Source organism: Mauremys mutica, chromosome 8 (genome assembly GCF_020497125.1).
Source record: "Mauremys mutica isolate MM-2020 ecotype Southern chromosome 8, ASM2049712v1, whole genome shotgun sequence".
NCBI classification, from domain to species: domain Eukaryota; kingdom Metazoa; phylum Chordata; order Testudines; family Geoemydidae; genus Mauremys; species Mauremys mutica.
Genome location: NC_059079.1, coordinates 110,166,527 through 110,189,836, shown reverse-complemented (window position 1 = coordinate 110,189,836; position 23,310 = coordinate 110,166,527). Strand labels below are relative to the sequence as shown.

Below are 23,310 nucleotides of genomic sequence, written 5' to 3'. Positions count from 1 at the left end.
ATCCAGGCTTGATTTAAAATTGCTAGTGATGGAGAATCCACCACAACCCTTGGGAAATGGTTCCAGTGGATGATTACGCTCAGAGTCAAAAATTTGCCCCTTATTTCCAGTCTGAATTTGTCTAGCTTCAGCTCCCAGCCATTGGATCATGTTCTACCTTTCTCTGCTAGACTGAAGAACCCATTATTAAATACCTGTTCCCTATACAGATACTTCTAGACTGTAAACAAGTCATCCCTTAACCTTCTCTTTGTTACAATCAATAAATTGAGCTCCTTGAGTCTGTCACTATAAGGTATGTCTTCTAATTGTTTACTCATTCTTGTGGCTCTCCGCTGAACCCTCACCAATTTATCAACATCCTTCTTGAATTATGGACACCAGAACTAGACACAGTAGAGGAACAGTGGTCTCATCAGTTCCAAATACGAAAATAAAATAACCTCGGGATTCCCATTTATGCCTCCCAGGATCGCATTAGCCCTTTTGGGCACAGTGTTGCACTGGGAGTTCATGTTCAGCTATTTATCCACCACGGGCCCCAGATCCTTGTCAGTCACTGCTTCCCAGGAGAGTCCCCCATATGTAAGAATGATCTACATTCTTTGTTCCTAGAGACACATTTTTAACCACATTACATTGTCTATTGTTTGCCTGCACCCAGCTTACCAAGCGATCTAGATCGCTCTGTATTAATGACCTGTTCTCTTCATTATTTTCCACTCCCCCAATTTGTGTGTCATCTGCAAACTTTATTGGTGATGATTTTGTTTTCTTCCAGGTCATTAATACAAATGTTAAATAGCATAGTGCCAAGAACTCATCCTTGCAGAATGCTGCTAGAAACACCCATTCACTGATAATTCCCCATTTTACAATTACATTTTGAGACCTATCAGTTAGCCAGCTTTTAAGCCATTTAACATGCACTATATGTTCATTTTATATTTTTCTAGTTCTTTAATCAAAATGTCATATGGCACCAAATCCAGTGCCTTACAGCTCACTCTGGGATCTGAAAGCCAAGCTCAGTTCTTTCTGGTTCATGCATCACCAATGGAAATATGAGTCTGCAGACAAACCTCTACCTCAGCTACACCTGAGCAACTCCACTGAATTTCCTCAGTGTTATCAAACTTTTCAGAACTATTGAATGATGGGAGCCCCTGCAGACCTCATGAGCTCCTCTACATTCCATCCCTCTGCAGATACCTCCCTCCTGCTTCCCAGAACACCTCACCTGAGCTGAAGCTTCCATCTACATTCTCTTCCAGATCTTATTCAGCCCCTGCCTCCCACGTGGTTCTCTCCTTCCTGCTCCTCGCCTCATGGACAATATGAATGTCAACACAGCAACATCCATTCCAAAATAGCCTGTGGGTTAGGAACTCCACAAGCTTTCCAAATAACCCCTTGTAATAGTTAATTAACTCCCACCCTAAAACACAGTCGAGGCATCAGCCCTTATTGAGACCAACAGAACAAAGCAAATGTGGTCACTAGGCTCAACTGTGTGAGAGAAAATGAGCCAAAACCAAACTGTTCAAAGAGCAGAACCTGTTTTCCTCCAGACTTTCTGGAACCAGCCTACCCAGTGTAAGAGCAAGTTGTAACCTTTCAGGAAGAGGGTGGAGGTGAAAACCAGCTTATAAGAGACACTCACTTCTCCCTTCACTATGGAGAAGCTAATCTCTCTCCACAATATATTTCAGCTTTTAGACCAATATGACAAATCAATCCTCATGTAATCAAACAACCTCCTCTCTACTTCACCCTTTACTGGGAGACGTCTAAGAACACGACGCCAGAAACTGCGTGCAGCTAGCTGCCCTCAACGTTCCGTTTAGACCAGTCAATAACATGATGTTTTATATTTTTAAAGTACAGGGTTACCGAATGCACACATGCATGGCCACACATGCACACGCGCATGCACACACACTCTTAGGTGTAAATCAAACTCCTTACCTTGTGAAGAGAACTCAGACTGGGAAGCAAAACGGCAAAGCTCTGATTCTGAATGCATCACATCATTGTTTGGCTTATCACATACATTCAAACTTTTCACAACTAAGTCTAAGTGATTCTCCCAGTCCTGGTCTGTCAGGTCTCCCTCAAGCCCCGGGGAAAGGGTGGGAGGCCTGTGCTCCAGGCACTCCTTTCCCTTTAGTGAAAAGTCACTAGAATTCAGGCCCCCAAAGGTGCCCCTGGAGCTCTCTTCGTCCCTAGATCTATGGACGTGCCGACTGGTTCTAGCACTGCTTTGGTTAAAACGCTGCCATCGCTTCTTGGGTGCTACATGGTTTACATCATTAGACTCATCCCCCAGGGAGCTTTCTGAATCCAACTCTAGGCCCTCACCATTTTCAGCAGAAGTGCAACTCTCAGTATTTTTATGAGGTTCAGGCCTCTTCCTGACATGATCTAAATTGTCATCAGATGAACATGCAGAGTCTTCATCAGTGGAGTGTTCCATTAACTCAAGAGACTCTTTCCTTGCAGTTTCTTCTATTTCATTATAAACAAGACTAGTAACCAATCCCTGCATATCCCTGCACGGGAGGGATGCTTTCTCCGCTATATTACTAGAGACCTGATTTAGAGGCTTGCTCAGCCCTTCTAGTTTTAAATCCTTTCTGACTGATGTTGCATGATCTGCTAGTTTGGATGACTGCTTAGATTGTGAACAGTTGTGTCTTGAGATGCAGTTTGTGCCATTCGAACTGGAAAGAGCAGGATCTGTGGACTCCCTTTTGTTAGTACTCCGCCCAGTTATCTTGGCTGTAGTGCTGCACGAAAAAGAGGATTCACTCGCACTGGGGTTCTGACATGTTGCTTCCAGAACACAATCCCCATTTTTTTCTAATTTATAAGTGGGTCCTTTTGTACCCAAAGCCTTCAAGCCACTTGCAGAATTACTTCCAGAGGAACTGCTCATGCCAGCATTTCGATACGGGACCATATTCTGAGCTGACATCAGCTGCTGCTCTTTTGTCTTACTATCATGCATATCTTTCAACATCATTAGCAAGGTGCTGAATTTGTAGTCTGGCTCAATGGGCAAACGACTCTGCCCAGAGGCAGAAGAGAAGAGTAAGGGTGCTGTGGTCTTAGGTGCCCCATAGTCACTAGCTTCATCACCAAGGGACCTAAAGGACAGTTCCTTCAGCTCTGACAGGACATGCTTCACCACAGCAGTCTCTATTTCAGCAGAATCCCTGGCTCTCTCATGCACATTATTTAATGGTTCCTGACTATCAACTTTCCCACTCTTGGCAGGCGGACCAGTGAAACCTTTGGTGTCAGAAGAGCAGCAATTCACACCACATTCCTCTTCTAGGAGAGGGGGGTCTGTCCCAGCAGCACTCTCCTTGTGTTTGCTTCTTATACTTATGAGCCGGGGCACTTTGAGGTTTTTCAGGTGTAGATTCAGTTGATTTGTAATCCCAGTGTGGGAGCTCTCCCGACAAACATTCTGGGGTGTAGGGTGCTTATCTGCAAGGGAAAGATGGTCATTTCTCATAGCTGAAGTACACTCTAGAGCAATAACAGGCATCTCAGTGTCCGAGGCTGCTCCTTGGAGCTCCCCATCTACAGATTCAGCATCACTTCTGTCACCTACAGGGCCTGCTGGAGTTCTGTGATCTCTAGATAACCTTTTCCTAGCTCTTCTGTTGCTGTTTTGAGAGAGATACATGGAACATTTACTGTTTCCCCTCATCCCTGTACAGAATTCCTTTTCTTCTTTATCTGCAGAGTCACTAATCTCCAGAGCACTGCAGGCTGCCTCAGAACTTTGGTCCCCGGTATCTAGATCACTGGTCCCATCATCTGAGAAGGAAGTAAGCGAATCGGACTCCGTTTGCTTTTTCTCAATAGAAGTGTCAGCGGTCGAATAGTGTACCTGTAATTTGGAACTGCAAAGAATGCCTACAGGGCTTTTCTCTCTCTCTGTAGAGCTGCTAGAAAGCAAATCCACTTTCAGTGTGTCCCGTAGGGAGTCACCATGAGGAGCCTGATACTCCTGTTTCAAAGCTGTCTTCTCAAAACGTCTTTCTCCAAAAGAAGAGAGCAAGTAGTTTTCCACGGCACCATTGGCTGCTGTTAGGCTGTTTGCTATCCGGCAAAGTTCATGTGATGCATGTTTATCCGGCAGGTCCCCAGCAACCCTGTTTCTAACTATGTTCTCTGGTGCCTTTCCTCCAATTTCTCTCCTAGATGCTTCCAGTCTGGTGCTGCTCTTTTTTACTCTAGTCCTTTTCCTGCTGTCTGAGCTCTTTTTCACTTGTGATTTAGTGCACGACCTTCCCTTCTCCCTGGCTAAGTGTTTGGAGTCAAACGTCAATGATTTAAAACAGCCATTCAGCTGCCTGTCCGGTTCCATTACAGGGCCATTAGTGCAGGATTCCAACAGCACATCCTCACTGTTCAGCTTGCTGGGATTCTGACTACACTTCTGATCCTCAGTCCCCTTAAGAAGGAATTCTTCTGCATGTCCAACACTGACTTCCCATTTTGCCATAAACCTCTGAGGAACCTGAATGTTTGAGAGAAAACAAAGAGAGGTTACCTTCAAACAAACATTTAACAGAACCATCGAGTGAAACAACACGCAAGAGATGCTCTAGTGTATGCAAAACGCAGCAGCAGTCTCCAGGACTGGAGTCCAGCACCTCATGGCTAACATGGCTCCTGGACAGCACATCCATGGAGCACAAATGCATAGGACTCCAACTGAAATCACCCATGAACTCCCAGCTGCAGAACTGTTTGGATCACAATACTAGTAAATTAATGGCCTGTGTGCTTTCCTAGTGCTACTGAAGCTTCTGCAATAACAGCCCTACAGTGTTCTGTAATGTGTCACACCAACACTCTCAAGCCTGAATCAAGTCCGACATCCTTCTTCCAGCAAAGGAGGGAGGGGTGCGCAATCCCCCCGCAACCTGTCACTACTGACAAAAGGGGTGCCTGACAGCACTGGCCTTCCTCAGAGACTGAATGCACTGGCCTCCCAGCATGCATCTAATGCAGCAACCTGCACAACAGCCATCAGGAAGGAGAATCCGACATGGGACCCCTGCATGGCAGGGCAGAGCACCAACCACTGGGCCATCAGAGGGGCCTCAGCATGCATCTCTCTAAAACATGCCATAAAGAAAGTGCTGGTTTGCTCTGTCCTGACCCCTCTTGCTTCCATTTATTTCACACTGCATCTCACCTTGTTCTCCCCACAGCATCCCCCTTCTCTTCCACCCCACGTACAAACCCGCCACTTTCACAGGGATGTGCCTAACCCTAACACACTGGGCTGTTCTTTCTGCTTAGAAGGCTCCCAGGATCCATGTTGAGTTTTGTACCCTTAACACAAGAAAAGGTGCCCAGGGCATTGGATAGGCACCTCCTGTAAGTGCCCGACTGAACACCAGTCGTTTTAAAGAAGCCTGGCTTTCAATCAGGGTTTGTTGCTCTTAGCTGAGCAAAGACAAACTGTAGATTTTCATTACTACTCCTGAACCAAAATGAACCCCAGGTCACGGGAGCAGTTTGAATTCCCACCACTGTTCTTTTAAAGGGTGATCTACAGAATCTCAGCTGACTAAATAATGGCAAGTAACCCAGTGGCACAAGGCAGCCAGATCCTTTGCAGCTCTGCAGGAGATCCTGGCAGGCAACCCCCTTGCTGATACAAACCCAGAATACCAAGTAGGCAATGTGTTTGGTTTACATAGGTGCAGCCATGCCAGCACTACACCCCAGCAATTCACAGAACTGGACTCAAGCCATGGACCTCCTGAGTCTTGGGGCACGCGCCTGGGAACAAAGGGAGAGAACTGCAAATGCTGAATGAAGAGGTGAGGAATATCCCCCACACAAAAGGAACCAGGAGAAAGGAAAGCATAAGAGTAGTGAATCCTCTGGTGCTTTTTACTACAATCACCCAATCACTTAACTGAGACAATTATATCTGTCCCACTAACAAAGGAGCCACTACTGTCAGCAGTTAAACTATCAGTATAAGATAAAACTGCTTCTCTCTGGCTCCAGTGGCCTTCTGTATTCCCTCACTTTAATAATGCTGAACTGGTGAATTTCTTCAGTTATCTTTATATCTTTTGCAGGGCAGGACGTTTGTATTATATTATGTTGTACAAAGGCAGGTCTGCTCCAGGGTTGTACCTTTGAAATAGAGCAGGGGTAGGCAACCTATGGCACACGTGCCGAAGGCAGCACACAAGCTGATTTTCAGTGGCACTCACACTGCCCGGGTCCTGGCCACCACTCCGGGGGGCTCTGCATTTTAATTTAATTTTAAATGAAGCTTCTTAAACATTTTAAAAACCTCATTTACTTTACATACAACAATAGTTTAGTTATATATTATAGAGTTATAGAAAGACTTTCTAAAAACGTTAAAATGTATCACTGGCACGTGAAACCTTACATTAGAGTGAATAAATGAAGACTCAGCACACCACTTCTGAAAGGTTGCCGACCCCTGTGCTAGACTATGCAACTCCCTCCCAAAGTCTGATCGGTAAGGCACTTTCTAAGTCAAATCAGAAGGAACTCTAAGTGCTTATACAACTTATTACAGAAGCAGGGTTCAAAACCCTATCCTTGTATTTTATGTAGTGGTCTAATACAGACTAGAAGCATGGTCTGTCCCTGAGTCAGCCAGGAGAGGTCACTGGAGAGCACAGCAAGCTACTTCCAAATGCACACTTTTAATCATCATCATTGATATTTCACATCAATAGAACTGTAATGCTGAATAAAACGGATAGATAGTGAGTATGTCAAACTGTGACAGGGTGACAACTTCTCCACCTCTCCGAATACTCTCTACGGTAACTTACAAACTACAGACCATGCCCTTAAAGAGGAGCAAGTCTAGAAACTCCTTGTGGCTTAAAAACTCTGATCATCACAGGAATTCTGCACATCAATTTACCAGCTGTGCCTCACAATTATCACTGCACAAACACATTTTTAGGGTGCGTTTCCAGATATAGAAGAACAATTTGACTGTGCAAACGCAAGCTACTTTTTAATCCCAGCAAAGAGTGAGCAAAGCAAGCTACCAAGAACAGAAGCTTTACCTTGTGCTTGTAGCCTTTTTCTTTTTGCTTCCCTCTTCTCCGAAGGACAGGTAGCTCTTCAAACTGATATCTGCCTTCAAAAAGTACAATAGCTTTTCCTGCAACCCAGGCTTTCTCAGAAGGGTCTCCTAAGGCATCTACGCAGTACTCTCGATATGGTCTCCGATTGGAAACTATTTAAAGAAATTAAACAGGATTATTGTCTTGCTTAAAACAGCATACTAGTGTGGGAAAGAAAGCACAGAAAGTGGAATCATGTTTATTAGCAGATTCTCCACACATTCTCCTAACATCTTCCTAAAATCCTAAAAAAATGCCAGCTAGGAGAACTCCTAGTCAGAGGGTTGGTGGGCATGCTTTTGTCTTAGTTTTCCTTGCTTTTGGTTGATATTTTGCATCTTGGAGTGGAGTTTGCTGTTAAATAGTTGATAGTCAGGCTTAGAGGACTCTTCCTCACAGGAGCAAAGACTTGGAGTTTGGTGCAAACAAGCCAACCATCTCCCTCTGTGGCAGGAAATTAATGTAAAGTGCAACATACACCGCTGCCTCGATATAACACCACCCAATATAACACGAATTTGGATATAACGCGGTAAAGCAGTGCTCTGGGGAGGGGGGGAGGCTGCACACTCCGGTGGATCAAAGCAAGTTCAATATAACACGGTTTCACCTATAATGTGGTAAGATATTTTGGCTCCCAAGGACAGCGTTATATCAAGGTAGAGTGTACTTCAGAATAAAAGAGGTGGTTAAGGGGATTAAAATGTTTAGCCATGGTGGCATTTTTTTGGTCTTATATATTCCAAAGTAAAAAAAAAAAAAAAAAAAAAAAGATATTTAGTTTGAGCCTCTGTTATGGTTTTATAAAAAGTTCCCATGCAGCTGGCAGGCATTTCACTCTTGTGACTATTCCTTTTAATTTCCATTTAACTAGCTTCCTCATTTTTGGTAGCTCTCTTTCTTCAAGTTAAATGCTACTGTGGTGGCTTCTTTGGTATTTCCCCCCTACAAGGATGTTAAATTTAATTACATTATGGTCACTATTACCATATCCTGTGCTCCACTTAGAACTAAACCAAAAACTGCCTCCCTCCTTGTGGGATCCAGGACTACCAGCTCCAAGACACAGTCATTAATAATGTCTAGAAATGCTATTGCTGCATCCCGTGCTGGGGTGACATGTACCCAGCCAATACGGAGATAGTTGAAATCCCCCATTATTATTAATTATTATTATTATTATTGAGTTTTCTATTTTTATAGCCTCTCTAATCTCCCTTGGCATTTCACAATCACCACCACCACCCTGGTCAGGTGGGCAGGAGTATATCCCTGCTGCGATACGCTTATTATTCAAGCACGGAATTTCTATCCTGAGAGATTCGATGGGACAGTTTGATTCATTGAAGATTTGTACTATATTTGACTCTACGCTTTCTTTCACATACAGTGTCACGTCCCCCACCAGTGCGATCTGCTCCGTCATCCCTATACAGTTCGTACCCTGCTGTCACCGTGCCCCATTGATCATCATCATTCCACCGAGTTTCTGTGATGCCGACTACATCAATATCCTCATTTAATACCAAGCACTCGAGTTCCCCCATCTTCGTATTTAGCCTTTTAGCAGTTGTACACAAGCACTTCTAAAATTTGTCAGAATTTAGTTGTCGGCCTTCATGTAAGATAACTGGGTGGAACTCTTTCATTGGACTGTTTCTCTTCAGTTCCTACCTGCACTTTATCAACTTCGATCCTCTCCCCTTTACTAGGACAGAGAATCCCTGTGAAGAGAACCTCCCCTAAGGGATGTCTCTGTCTGAACCATGTGCTTCTCTGTACCTGTCAGCTTCTCCCAGCCATTAGTTTTGAAACTCCTCTACCACCTTTTAGCGTTACACACCAGCAATCTGGTTCCATTTTGGTTCAGGTTGAGCCCATTTCTCCTGGATAGGCTCCTCCTTTCCCAAAGGGTTCCCCAGTTCCTAATAACCCTAAACCCCTCCTCTTACCTAGCAGCCTCTTCTAGCTTTCCCTATGTCATTGGTACCTACATGTACCACGACCACCGGCTCCTCCCCAGCACTGCATATAAGTCTGTCTAGATGTCTCGAGAGATTTGCAACCTTCGCACTCAGCAGGCAATTCACCAGGTGGTTCTCCCGGTCATCACAAACCCAACTAGCTATATTTCTAATGATCGAATCCCCCATTACTGTTACCTCCCCCAGAGGGGTATCCTGAGTGTGAGACAATACCATGACTTCATCTGAAGGAGGGTCCCAACTATGGGATTGTTTCCTTCTGCTCCAGTTTGATGGTCTTCCCTGAAACTTTCCTCCTCCTCAACAGCACACTGGCTGTCTACCTGGGCATGCAACTGCACTACAGTGTCTCAGAACGTCTCATCTACATTCCCCTCTGTCTCCTCCCCTTCAGCCACGCTGGTCTCAAGGGCCTGTACTCAGTCCCTCAGGGCCCTGAGCTGCTTAAATTGCTGCATATTTAAACTGTATGTTCAGATATTATCCAACACTAGGGTGAAGGGATTTACGGGAGGGAAAGGCAGGTAGAGAGACAGAAATTGAGAATGTGGTGAAGCTGCTGAACCTGGGGGGAATGTCATATGCTGTCTGTGGAATTATGCATCATAGAATCATGGGACTGGCAGGGACCGCAAGAGGTCATCTAGTCCAGTCCCCTGCACTCCTGGCAGGACTAAGAATTATCTAGACCATCTCCGACAGGATGGCGCTCCGCTTCCTGCTGCAGGTGAGTGCAGGGAGGTTGGGGAAAGGAAGACCCCCGTACTCACCTGTGGCGGGAAGCGGAGCGCTGCAGCTGGGAGCTTGCAGAGTGGAGCAGGCTGCTCCACTTCCGCCGCTGCTGGTGAGTACGGGGGGGGATACCTTCCCCCAAACCGACACAGCTGGGGCCAGGGCAAGGGAAGCAGATCAGGCTGCTCCCAGACCCCCGCTAATCCCCCAGGCCACTCTGGGACTGCAGGGCCCCCAAAAGTGCCCTCCCACAGCTCCTGCCCCCCAGACCGGGGTGGGGGGGGGAGAGAAGCCCCCGAGACCCTCTGCCCCTTATCAAACCTCTCAGCCCCGGGCTGGCCCGACACCCTTAACACACTGCTCAGAGCAGCGTGTCAAAGCTTTACTGTGTTGTATGCGAACCCGCGTTCTATTGGGTCGCGTTATACTGGGGTAGAGGTGTACTTGAAAACTGTAATGTATCCTCTCAGTCTTCTCTTCTCAAGACTAAATAAATGTAATTTTTTCAATCTTTCCTTGTAGATCATGTTTTCCACACTTTTAATCATTTTTGTTGCTCTTCTCTGGACTCTCTCTGATTTGTCCACATCTTTCCTGAAATGTGGCACCCAGAACTGGACACAATACTCCAATTGAGGCCTAATCAGCGTGGAGTACAGCAGAAGAATTACTTCTCATGTCTTGCTTACAACACTCCTGCTGCTAATACACCCCAGAATGATGTTCGCTTTTTTTGCAACAGTGTTATACTTTTCACACATATTTAGGTTGTGATCCACTATGACCCCCAGATCCCTTTCTGCAGTGCTCCTCCCTACTCAGTAATTGCCCATTTTGTATGTGTGCAACTGATTGTTCCTTCCTAATTGGAGCACTTTGCATTTGTCCTTATTGAATTTCATCCTATTTACTTCAGACCATCTCTCCAGTTTGTCCAGATCATTTTGAATTTTCATCCTATCCTCCAAAGCACTCGCGACCCCTCCCAGCTTGGTATGGTCCGCAACTTTATCAGTGTACTCTCTATGCCATTACCTAACACATTGATGAAGACATTGAACAGAACCGGACTCAGAACTGATCCCTGCGGGACCTCACTCGTTATGCCCTTCCAGCTTGACTGTGAACAACTGAAAACTACTCTCTGGGAACATTTTTCCAACCAGTTTTGCACCCACCATCTAGCTTGTATTTCCCTAGTTTGTTTATGAGCCAGTCATGCGAGACAGTATCAAAAGCCTTACTAAAGTCAAGATGTACCACATCTACTGCTTCCCCCCCATCCACAAGACTTGTTACCCTGTCAAAGAAAGCTATTAGGTTGGTTTGGCACAATTTGTTCTTGACAAATCCATGTTGACTGTTACTGATCACCTTAGTATCTTCTAGGTATTTGCAAATTGATTGCTTGATTATTTGTTCCATTATCTTTCCAGGTAATGAAGTTAAGCTGACTGGTCTGTAATTCCCCAGGTTGTCCTTATTTCCTTTTTTATAGATTGACACTATATTTGCCCTTTTCCAGTCCTCTGAAATCTCTCCTGTCTTCCATGACTTTGCGAAGATAACTGCTAATGGCTCAGATATCTCCTCAGTCAGCTCCTTGAGTATTCTAGGATGTATTTCATCAGGCCCTGGGGACTGGAAGACATCTAACTTGTTTAAGTAATCTTTAACACGTTCTTTCCTTATTTTAGCCTCTGGACCTATATCATTCACTATGTTAGGCGTCCAATTGCTAATAACCTTTTTGGTGAAAACAAACAAAAAAAAGATCATTTAGCACTTCTGCCATTTCCATATTTTCTGTTATTCTCTGTCTCCTCCACCCCTTATTGAGTAAGGGGTCTACTCTGTCCTTGGTCTTCCTCTTGCTTCTATAATGTATTTGTAGAATGTTTTCTTGTTACCCTTTATGTCTCTAGCTAGTTTGATCTTGTTTTGTGCCTTGGCCTTTCTAATATGTCCCTACATACTTCTGTTATTTGTTTATATGCATCCTTTGTCATTTGAACTAGTTTCCTCTTTTGCAGGACTCCTTTTTGAGTTTCAGATTGAGATTTTAACAGTCTGAGCTGAGTCACTAACACTGCATGGTCTCAGAGTCTAGCCTTTCCGACCGGTGATGGCCACAAAAGTTGCAAAAGCAACATCGCTAAACAGCAGCCTGTCCTGCGTATAGAGCATTACCCCAGATGGACTGACATTTCAAAGGTGTTCAGTTACCAAGGGAATGTGGAGAGAGAGAGGCTGGAAGGAAAACAAGGAGAAAGAAATACTCAGAAATATACAGGTTCCCCCCATTCATGATATTCTGGAATAAAATAGTCCCCTGCTGTAGCTAACATTACATTGACAGCAGCTTAAATACATCCGAGTGAAGTGCAAGGTCAGTTTCGAAATGAAAGGGTCTCTTCTCTGTTCACCCGGCCTCTCTGCTACCTCTGTCACCACTGACCACTCACCTTGATACTCCCTCTGTCTTGGGCTCACAGGACTCTGTCCTTTCCTGGCCCTCTCCTGTTTCTGACCATTACTCAAGGAGAATCCTCTTCCTGTTTCCTTCCCCCAGTGCATGTGTCCCAGGAATCTGTCCGTGGTCCCCTTCATTCTCCTCCTCCACACTCACCCCTTCTCTGCTCCCTTGGTCCATTACCCCTGGGGTCCAACGGCCCTCAGATCTACCACACAAACTCCCCATGGATGTCCCTTCACTTCCTTATACTAAACAAGGCAAAAACTACACTTCTCATCTTCCTCCCAAGCCTTTGTACCAGGAAAACTGATCTACTGCTCCATAGGCCCCTCCCTCGCATCCAGCAGCTAAAACAATCTCCCTGTCCCACTGTTCTGTTCCTCTTCCCACCACCAACCTCCTTGAGTCCATCCACTGCCTCCCTGTTTCTTTCCACGTATAGTTCAAATTCTTCGTCCTCACTTGTCAGGCTCTGTACAGCTGTGCCTGGCCCCATCCCACTCCCAACTCCCGCAGTTCTCTCTGGCACTCTGCCCAACCCTCTCCTCTTACTCCAGCCTCTCCTCCCACCTTATCCTTTGTGCCCCTTTTCATGCTGCTCCCTATGCCTGCAATACCATCCCTCTTGGTCTGCGCCAGTCACCACCGCTCTACTCCTCAGAACGTGCATCTCTTGCTTAGCACAAGAATGGAGGTCAGTGGTACAATCGACTCCTCACTTCATCCTAGATCAATGTCCATTTTAAAATGACAGAACCTACAAGATCCAACCGCCATCTGACCCCCATCATTCTCATTTGTGTTAACCTTCATCTCCCCATCCCTATACTTCCCTTGCTGTCTTCATATCAGTATCTGTCTCATCTATACTGTGGGTTTCTCATGGCAGGGACCATCTTTTCTAACTTCTATGCACTGCCATGCGGTTAAAGGCCTGCCCAAAGAACGGCAGCAACTGTGGCACTCAGTGTCCTTAACTGTGTCGTACAAGTGGGTACGGTACCTTTCATTTTGGAGTGACAGTCAAGCACTGGATCATGACAGATTGTGCAGGGCCACCACGGTCGTCTGTTGAACTTAGCCCAGACTAGATCTCCAACTTCATACTTCACTGGAGCAGGTTTCTTCTTCGCTCGATTCTTTGGACAGAAATCAGAACATGAGGAATCAAGTAAGCGACAGACACCTTTGAGGAGAGTCTCACATCTCGCTGGAACATCATCGGACAATCACGAGTGGTGACATTTCTATTTTTAAAAAAAAGTTAATATTTCTTGCTCCAACATCTTTCACAGGATACCAACCATTTCCTCCCACCCACTCCTTCCCAATCCACTGTAGCCAGACATCACACCGTTCAGCAGTAAAAGGTTTCAGCTCACAGCCAACACTGATTACTATCCAGCTCAGTCAGATGTCCTAGTTCACAGACAAGGAAGCAGAATATCTTGAGATATTTCTGTCTGTAAGGTGGTGATCAGAACAACAGATGCACAGTATCTGCCACTATTAGTAAAGGAAAAGTGCTGGGCACATACAAGCTAATACTACTCTGCTTCTCAGATAAATGCAGGAAATGGAGTTTGCTGATAAAACATTTTATACTACACTGAATGCATGTATGGTCATGATATCTTTGCCATTTCTCCTGCGGTCTGGTTTACGCATGCAGAGCCACCACTGCTCCCCAAAAAAAACCACAAGAGAGAGAGAGAGAGAGAGCAGGCAAGTCCGCATTGTCAGTCTGTCGCTTTTATGAAAGGAACCAAACTATAAAATGCGAGTGCAACTGGCTGAGACATGGCTCACTGGGAGAAGCAGCAAGACAGGCGCCAAACCTGCCTCCAGAAGCCACACCTGAATTTCTGTTTCTTGTTAGGAAATTGAATGCCCAAATCCACATGGTATCAGAAGTCTACACATGGGCGGGCAGGCTATTTCAGGGGAGCCAGGGCCAGCCTACTTGGGACAAGCTCCACTAAGGAAAATGAGCCAACCCAGATCCACTTGCGAGCTGTTAATTACCAGTGCGGCCAGGCAGCAGTTAAGTAATTAAGGAACCCCCAGGCCTTATAAAGGTTCTAAGAGCTCAGGCAGGGGGGCCCCAGAACACACAGAGGCAGGTCCTGAGGAAAGGGGCTTCTCAGGGGAGCCGATTAGAGAGCGCACCAGAAAAGGGGGCCTAGGAAAGAGGCTCCTGGAGGGAGCGGGATCCAAAAGTGCTACAAGGGGCAAAGCCCTAGGGAGGCCTGGTCCCAGCAAAAGGACCTTACCAGGCAGCAGCAAGAAGTGTAAATCGCTGGGGAACTACCTACCGCTCCAGAGAGGAGCTGCAGCAGTTTGACCTCTGAGTCCGGAGAAAGAACCCTTCCCTAAATGATGGCAGACGCCCCACTCCAGAAGAGGGTCCCAGGTCAAGAGGCCTTACTGGTGAACAGCCTGGACGAATGAGACGGATGGACTCAGGTGAGGAAAACAGACTAATATTAATTCGCCCCCTGCCCATTAGAACGCTGGGGATGACGACTAGCTTGCCTGTCTGTTCAGCCTTTGATCAAATGAAATAGCAAAAAACCTGCATTAATGCCGAGCTAAGGTAGCCCTGTGGTATCCTGTGCCCTTCCGGAACACTGAGTTCAGCAAAACTCAAACTCCTGAAAACCAGGAAATAGAGTTACGGTAAAAGCCTGTGCAACCTTAACTCTGCCCCCCCTCCCTCCCAGAGCTCGCAACATCCACTGGGAATTACCTGCATGCTCTCCAGCTACACTCAGTCTGTTGAGGATAGCTGTACTGAATGGTGGAGGAATATGTTGGAGTAGCTTGGAAGAGCTGTGACTGTGATATGAGGAGATCTGGGTCTGAATCAAAGAAGGAGGTGGATCTGTACCTTGAGGTTTCAGTCTGCCTCATGTCAATCAAGTTGTGTGGGTTGTGCCATGAGTACTACCAGTAGTGAGGTGGGATAGGAGAGCAGTCCAGATTTAATGATGGGTAGGGGGAAGTGTAGGTTTAGCTGGTCTGCTGTGTGCAAGTGGGAAGGGACCGTAAAAGGTGCAAAAAGAGTTATTAAATGTGACACGTGGTATTCGGTGTGGGGGAGCAGGCACAGCGTTTGAGCACAGGGCAAGGGAAGGTAGAGCCTGTTCATTACAGAGTGGGAGTGCAGGTGTTATGGATGTGTTGGGGCATCACTCCAAGAGGGCAGAGTTAAGGTTGTGTGGACCTTTACCCAAAGTCTGTATGTCCTGGTTTTCAGAAGTCTGAGATCTGGTGAACTCAACACTCTAGAAGGGCACGAGCTCACATCAGGCAGCCTTAACTCTGACAGTGTTTTGGCCATTTAATTTCTTAGGTTTTGTTAGACAAAGAAATGTCTGTTGGCAGGAGTTAGTAGTCACTGAGACAGTTTCAGTTCTCACCCAGATTTGCAGCTGATATTACCTAGCCACAGGAGCCTAAGTAGCTGGCTTTCAAACAGTGCTTTTCATAAGCAGATTTCAAAGAACTTTCCACTTTACAAATGGGAAACTGAATCACAGAAGTTACAGGACTTACCCAAGGTCGTCCAGCAGGCTGTGGCAGAGCTAGGAATAGTCCCAGTTCAGTGGTCTTTCCACTGGGCCATATAGCTGCTGTGATATTCAATAATCTCCTTCGCCCCCACCCCGGTATATTTTGTTATAGTGCAATGGGGACAATGGTGGGTTAGAGCCAGGGAGAGAAACCTCGCCCCTGGTCTCGGTCCCAAAACCTTGCCAGTTTTATCATATGGCTGTTAAAGTAACGTTAAGCACATGAGAAGACTGATGTCTCTCTCCACCCCTACCCACCGTTCTCCTGAACATGGCTCGCCCCACCCTGCCAACATTTCCAGCTCCCGCTCCCCGCCCCATCCCACTGAGCCACTAGCTGCACTGCAGAGGCCAATCACATGTAAGACATTGCTCCTTGCTGCACACATGCATCACAGGCAGCAGCTCACTAGAGGGCCGTCCAGCCCCCCATTCCCACTCCCCATCCCGAGTGGTCAGCCAGGCTTCCGCCATGCCCCAGACCCACCCGGTCCACCACTCCTCCAAGCCACCCCACACACAAAGGGGGGGGAGGAATCTCTTAACTACTCACTTTTTGGATTTCAGATGTTTAAATCTGTTACCTAAGGTCCAGGCTCACATGGAGGGGCAGGAGGAGGGGCTCAGACCCTTTCAGGGGGGCTGAGCTCCCTGAGATCCCACATGCATATGAAGGTGAGAATTCAGGATTGACATCCCCCACTCATAGCCCCCCAACTTCCTTGGCTAGCCCTGATTCGCCAACCCCTCCTGTTTCCCCCCAGTCCCTCCCCCTTGCCCCGTACTTAAGCTCCCCGACCACCTATTCCCACCCCCATCCCGCACTGCACACCTAAATCCTCATCCACTCTTCTCCCCAATCACCCCCCCAGTGAGCATTCACACGTGGAAATTATTTGCTTTTCAAAAATAGTTTCAGTGCCTTCTGAATATTCTGCTGTGCTCAGATTAAATTTCTCCTAAACAAATAAATCAAATTTGACAGAGGCAGATTTTTCCCACATGTGTACAGTTCATTCTCAGATTTCCTCCCAGGATGGGTTCAGAGCTGCAGACTCAGAGATGTGTCAATGAGTTGTTTTCAGCTGAAAGAGAGCACCTGATGGAGATGACTACAGCCTGAAACAACAGCTACGAGACATGTGGATTGTTCCACTCATGTCAGTGGGTGTGCTCATTTCTTCCTCCCCCGCCCAGGCAGGAGAGTTTCTGACATGTGTCAAGCATACCTGTTCTCAGCTCCTCACCCCCGTCTCAGCAGTATGTTCTTGCTGCATGCTCTGAGCATGCCTCTTCTCAGCTCCCCAGAGGGGCAGGGCTTCCCTAGCTCACATGGGGCAGCGAGAGGGCTCAGATACTCCTGGAAAAGCAAGCCACCTCCAGAATATGGCTCACATGAAGGGGAGAGGGAAAGGAGGGGTCAGACCCACCCAACTCCTGGTGTTGATGGGAGGGCTTCTCCCGTTGACACAGCTACTGCCGCTCGGGGAGGTGGAGCCCTACACCAATGGGAGAGCTTCTCCTCTTGGCATAGGTAGCATCTGTGCCACTATAGTGCTGTAGATGTAGACAAACCCAGAATAATCTGCTGCACTTAGATTACATGGATGGGAAAACCCCAACGTTAACGTAGCTGTGCTGCTGTACCACAGACGTACCCAGAGGGCCTGTCTACACACGTAACACTGCAACGGCACATCCAACGGGAAGGTTTCTCCCGTCGGCATAGGTAATCCACCTCCCTCAGAGGGGGTAGCTAGATTGACAGAAGAATTCTTCTGTCATCCTGCACTGTCTACATTGGGGCTAGGTCTGCTTAACTACATTCGAGCGACGGAGCTATGCAGAGGGAAGTTTTCAGTGTAAACCAGCCCCTAGACTCTCTGGAATCTGGAATTCTGACCAACATGTGCCAATGACACTATGGCTAATTGAATTCATCTGAAGGAAGTGTATGTTTCTAGCAAATCTAATCTTCCCTCTGCTCTCTTACCGTGAAGTAGTAATGATATTAAATGGTGTTAGAGTTAGGCCTGGTCTACACTAAAAAAATCAGGTTGACCAACTATGTCGTTCAGGGGATGTGAAACATCCACACCCCATAGCAATGTAGTTAAAACGACCTAACCTCCAGGGTAGACAGTGCTAATATGCTTCTGTCGATCGACCTACCTCCCACCTCTTGGGGAGGTGAATTACTATGCTGATGGCAGAACCCTTCCCATTGGCATAAATTGTGGTTACACCAGCATTTCTCAAACTGGGGTCTGCAAACCTGTGGGGGTCCCCAGGCCCCACTGATCAACTCTCCCCCACCCTCCCTCAACTCCTCTCCCTCTCTCTATCTCCCAGAGACTACTGAAGCCAAACCAGGAGATTTTATGCACTAAAAGTCCATCAGCGCAGCGGTGCTAAGGCAGGCTCCCTGCCTGCCATGGCCCCGTGCTGCTCCCAGAAGTGACCAGCACATCCCAGCGGCCCCTGGCGGGGAAGGGTCTCCGTGCACTGCCCCCGCCCCCAGTGCCGGCTCCACAGCTCCCATTGGCCAGGAACTGTGGCCAATAGGAGCTGTGGAGGCCCCTGCAGGCAGGGGCAGCAAGTGATTTCTCTCCTGCCATCCATCTCCATCCTCTGACGAACAGAGGCTAGGCACACCATTCTTACCCATCCTAGCTAATAGCCATTTATGGACTCAGCCACCATGAATTTATCCAGTCCCCTTTTAAACATTGTTATAGTCCTAGCCTTCACAACCTCCTCAGGTAAGGAGTTCCACAAGTTGACTGTGCGCTGCGTGAAGAAGAACTTCCTTTTATTTGTTTTAAACCCGCTGCCTATTAATTTCATTTGGTGACCCCTAGTTCTTGTATTATGGGAATAAGTAAATAACTTTTCCTTATCTACTTTCTCAACATCACTCATGATTTTATATACCTCTATCATATCCCCCCTTAGTCTTCTCTTTTCCAAACTGAAGAGTCCTAGCCTCTTTAATCTTTCCTCGTATGGGACCCTCTCCAAACCCCTAATCATTTTAGTTGCCCTTTTCTGAACCTTTTCTAGTGCCAGTATATCTTTTTTGAGGTGAGGAGACCACATCTGTACACAGTATTCGAGATGTGGGTGTACCATGGATTTATATAAGGGCAATAATATATTCTAGTCTTATTCTCTATCCCCTTTTTAATTATTCCTAACATCCTGTTTGCTTTTTTGATTGCCTCTGCACACTGCGTGCTAGATGCTGTACAAGCACAAAATCCTTTCCCCTCTCAGGGCAGTCACTTCCCCTCCTACCCTGTGTTTGTCTTGTCTGTTGTACTGTGAATTCTTTGGAGCAGGGCCGGCTGTGTGTCTCTCTCTCACCCACCAGGATGGGGCTACATCAATGTGCCTATGGCAGGGCAAAAATCTCTCCTAGAGACAGGGCTTAGTACAACTCCTCAAAGACATGTTCGAACATGAGCTAACTTCTCTAGTGAAAACACCCTTAAAAAAATTATCCAGGTTTTAGGCAGCTATGAAATAGTTAACTCCATTTCACTACACTCTAGAAGCCTTTCAGCAACCTTCAGTCCACGCCACAATTATTTAATTCTTCACCAGTTTACTTTCTTATTTTTTCAGCACCAGGAGTCAGGTGTTGGTCTTATAATTAAGCATCGTCAAGGCTCCATCAATGCTCTCACGAAGGGAAACTGAGCTAGTGCAAACTGGTACAGTGCCTTCATGACAAGCATCAGAGCCAGCTGTCCCGACACCGGCTGCCTCTAGGCACTGTCTCTTTCCCGCCAATTCCCACAAAGCCAAGACAAAGAAGCAACAATAAGACTCCTCTATATTTTCAAAAAACATATTGTCTAACAGGAAATGTCCAGAATATTAATGACAAAGAATTAATGTTGGAAATTAAATAGCAGTGGTTAGGCACTTACAGAAACAGAGGCAGCTCTTCTGTTAAATTGTGCCATATAAAGCCATACTTATGGTCCCCAAAAGTACAGATTTTTCTGGGTCAGACTGCCATAAGTTTAATTCCTAGTGCAATATAATTACGACATACAGTTTTAGGTTAAAACTGATAGAATATACTTGTGCCTGGAACTGCAAGACTTCAGAGAGGGCCAATAATTTTTTTAAATGCCAGTTAAACTGATTTTTTTAAGGGACATGGGGAGCCCAAAACACTGAACTTCTAGACACAATTTCCATTCCTGGTAATCTAGCAATGAACCCCATTCTACCACCTATTAGCATGGGAGAGAACATGGAATTTTAACTAATAAAGCTGGTGCCCTACCTCATACAAGGTAGATCACACATTTTATCTCTGGCAGCGATGGACAGAACTCACTCAGTGATTGGAAACAGAGTACATGGGGAGGGAAATTATATTACCCAGCTCTCTTTGAAAAACATCACAAGGAACATTGTGTATTAAGTCTGACATTCTCTTTCAAGTTGGGTTAGCACTGCCTGCTGTATATTCAATCACTTGGAACATATTACATTAATTTGTGCTGAGACTGGGCATAAATCCTGGATTATATATAAAATTACAGGTAATTTTTTCAGATTATTTTTGGATGAAGCAAGAATGCCTTTTTGGTGGTTTTAAGTGGTCTACATCTGTCAAAGCACAGACCCAAAACTCAACTGTGGAGAGAGGGTCACTTTCCCAGAAGCACAGCCTTGCAGGACGTGTGTACGCTTCCACCCTGAACAAATGCAATCCCCTCACGCTAGTATTTTGGGAGATGAAAGAGCTGTTGTAATTCATTGAGTATCACTGTGGGACATCACAATAATGTTCTGAGGAGGCTCTTACAGACACTATAGCAATAATGTTATATAAACGTGTATGAACTAGGTAACTCCCCAGACCTGCAGTTCCCATAAATTGGGTGTGAAATAAATAGTGAGCAAAGAAACTTCATCCATCTAAAGGATTTTATCAGAATGACACAAACATAGGAAAACTCCATGAGTCTTGCTAATCTTCCTTTTAAAACAGACAACTTATTAGGCAGTGGTAACTACTGTGCATGTCCCATAACCACCCTTCATAGCATCACTGGGAATTGCTGTTCATCTCTATTAGTCTTGCTGGAAGGAGGATAAACCACAAATCCACACAAACTAATGCACATGCTGATAGCTATCAGGTCATTTCTGCAGCCATTACCCTCTCACTCTGACAACTGCAGCGCGCTCAGATCATTAACACAGCATGGCAAGATCAGATATCCCTAGCATTTTATTGGCTTTTTTCAGCCTATTACAGACAGTGACCCTCTTGCCAAAGACGCAACAATGAAAGACTGCAGGCCAAGTGGAAGCTGAACGTAAGGCAACAGACCAAGATTTTCCAAAACTGGGCACTATAGTTAGCCTCCTAAATCCTTACTTAGATTCTTCAACAAGTCACCTGATTTTCTAAAGTGTTGAGCAGCAAGCAGGTCCAGTTAAAGTGACAGGCACTTCCGCTTGATACCGGCTCCATGTCTAGTTGGCAGCCGGTATCAAGCGGAGTGCCCCAAGGGTCGGTCCTGGGGCCGGTTTTGTTCAATATCTTCATGAATGATCTGGAGGATGGTGTGGACTGCACCCTCAGCAAGTTTGCAGATGACACTAAACTGGGAGGAGTGGTAGATACATTGGAGGGTAGGGATAGGATACAGAGGGACCTAGACAAATTAGAGGATTGGGCCAAAAGAAACCTGATGAGGTTCAAGGAGAAGTGCAGAGTCCTGCACTTAGGAGGGAAGAATCCCATGCACTGCTACAGACTAGGGACCGAATGGCTAGGAAGCAGTTCTGCAGAAAAGGACCTGGGGATTAAAGTGGATGAGAAGCTGGATATGAGTCAACAGTGTGCCCTTGTTGCCAAGAAGACTAACAGCATTTTGGGCTGTATAAGTAGGAACATTGCCAGCAGATCGAGAGACGTGATCATTCCCCTCTATTCGACACTGGTAAGTCCTCATCTGGAGTACTGTGTCCAGTTTTGGGCCGCACACTACAAGAAGGATGTGGAAAAATTGGAGAGAGTCCAGTGGAGGGCAACAAAAATGATTAGGGGGCTGGAGCACATGACTTACGAGGAGAGGCTGAGGGAACTGAGATTGTTTCGTCTGCAGAAGAGAAGAATGAGGGGGGATTTGATGGCTGCCTTCAACTACCTGAAAAGGGGGTTCCAAAGAATATGGAGCTAGGCTATTCTCTGTGGGGACAGATGACAGAACAAGGAGTAATAGTCTCAAGTTGCAGTGGGGGAGGTTTAGGTTGGATATTAGGAAAAACTTTTTCACTAGGAGGGTGGTGAAGCACTGGAATGGGTTCCCTAGGGAGGTGGTGGAATCTCCTTCCTTAGAGGTTTTTAAGGTCAGGCTTGACAAAGCCCCGGCTGGGATGATTTATTTGGGGACTGGTCCTGCTTTGAGCAGGGGGTTGGACTAGATGACCTCCTAAGGTCTCTTCCAACTCTAATCTTCTATGATTCTCTGAAAGTCGGGTGACTTCTTGAGGTGCTGAACTCTGCACCATTTTAGAAAAATCTTGGCCAAGAAGTCTCCATGCTTTAATTCTGGTTCAATGAAGACATTATTTTATGGTTACAATGCTCTAAAATAGTTTATCTACATGTTAACATTTGTGACTACTGTAAACTTGTATTAAATATAGGAGGGAAACACACTTATGTTGTGCTCCAGATCAACAGTACCATTCTGCCTGCCTAAGTTTTCCAGTGGCATCTTCACTTCCTGGACAAGCTTTGCTGATTCCATGGCATTTGCTGCTTCCCACATGAGAGGTAACTCCAATATAGTGGAAAGTCAAGTGATCCCTGTATGGATTGTTTGCAACTCTGAAGAGCATCTTGATGCTTGTAAAAGGTGATATATAAACTGGATCTGAAAAAAAAATTCTACTCGTGCAGGGCAAGTATGAATCTTTCCTACACAGGCACCATCAACTTCTGCAGATTTTAATCTTTCAGTTTAAAAAAAAAAAGTAAGATTCTCACCCTCACGTTGGTGCCGATAAGCCCTCAGTTCATGTTTGGATGGTTGACTTCACTACTGGGGTAAGTCAACCTAAGTTACGCTACTCCAGTTACATAAATAATGTAGCTGAAGTCGACGTAGCTTAGGTCAACTTACCCTGGTATGTTCACTGGGCTGCGTCGACGGGAGACACTCCCCCGTTGACTTACCTTATGATTCTTGGAGAGCTGGAGTACTGGCGTCGACCGGAGAGCGCTCTGCCATCGATTTAGAAGGACTTCACTAGACCCGTTAAATTGATCCCTGCTGCATCAATTGCAGCAGCATGGATCTCTCCTTAGTGAAGACTAGTCCTGAGTGTAAACTGATGCA

The 23,310-nt window shown here is 46.0% G+C and overlaps 1 protein-coding gene across 5 annotated transcripts in view; it reads right to left on the bottom strand.

Moving 5' to 3' along the window:
- The window catches only part of NSD1 (nuclear receptor binding SET domain protein 1), a 115,937-nt gene that overhangs the window by 71,008 nt on the left and 21,619 nt on the right, over window positions 1–23,310 (bottom strand). For 4 of the 5 annotated variants that reach the window (XM_045026763.1, XM_045026765.1, XM_045026766.1 and 1 more), the window contains exons 2-4: window positions 13,360–13,495; window positions 7,104–7,276; window positions 1,969–4,537 (exon numbers count right to left, since the gene is read on the bottom strand). In XM_045026763.1, the coding sequence (XP_044882698.1) occupies window positions 1,969–4,537; window positions 7,104–7,276; window positions 13,360–13,495 (2,878 nt within the window). The remainder of the gene's footprint in view (window positions 1–1,968; window positions 4,538–7,103; window positions 7,277–13,359; window positions 13,496–23,310) is intronic. The other variant, XM_045026764.1, reaches the window with a different exon arrangement.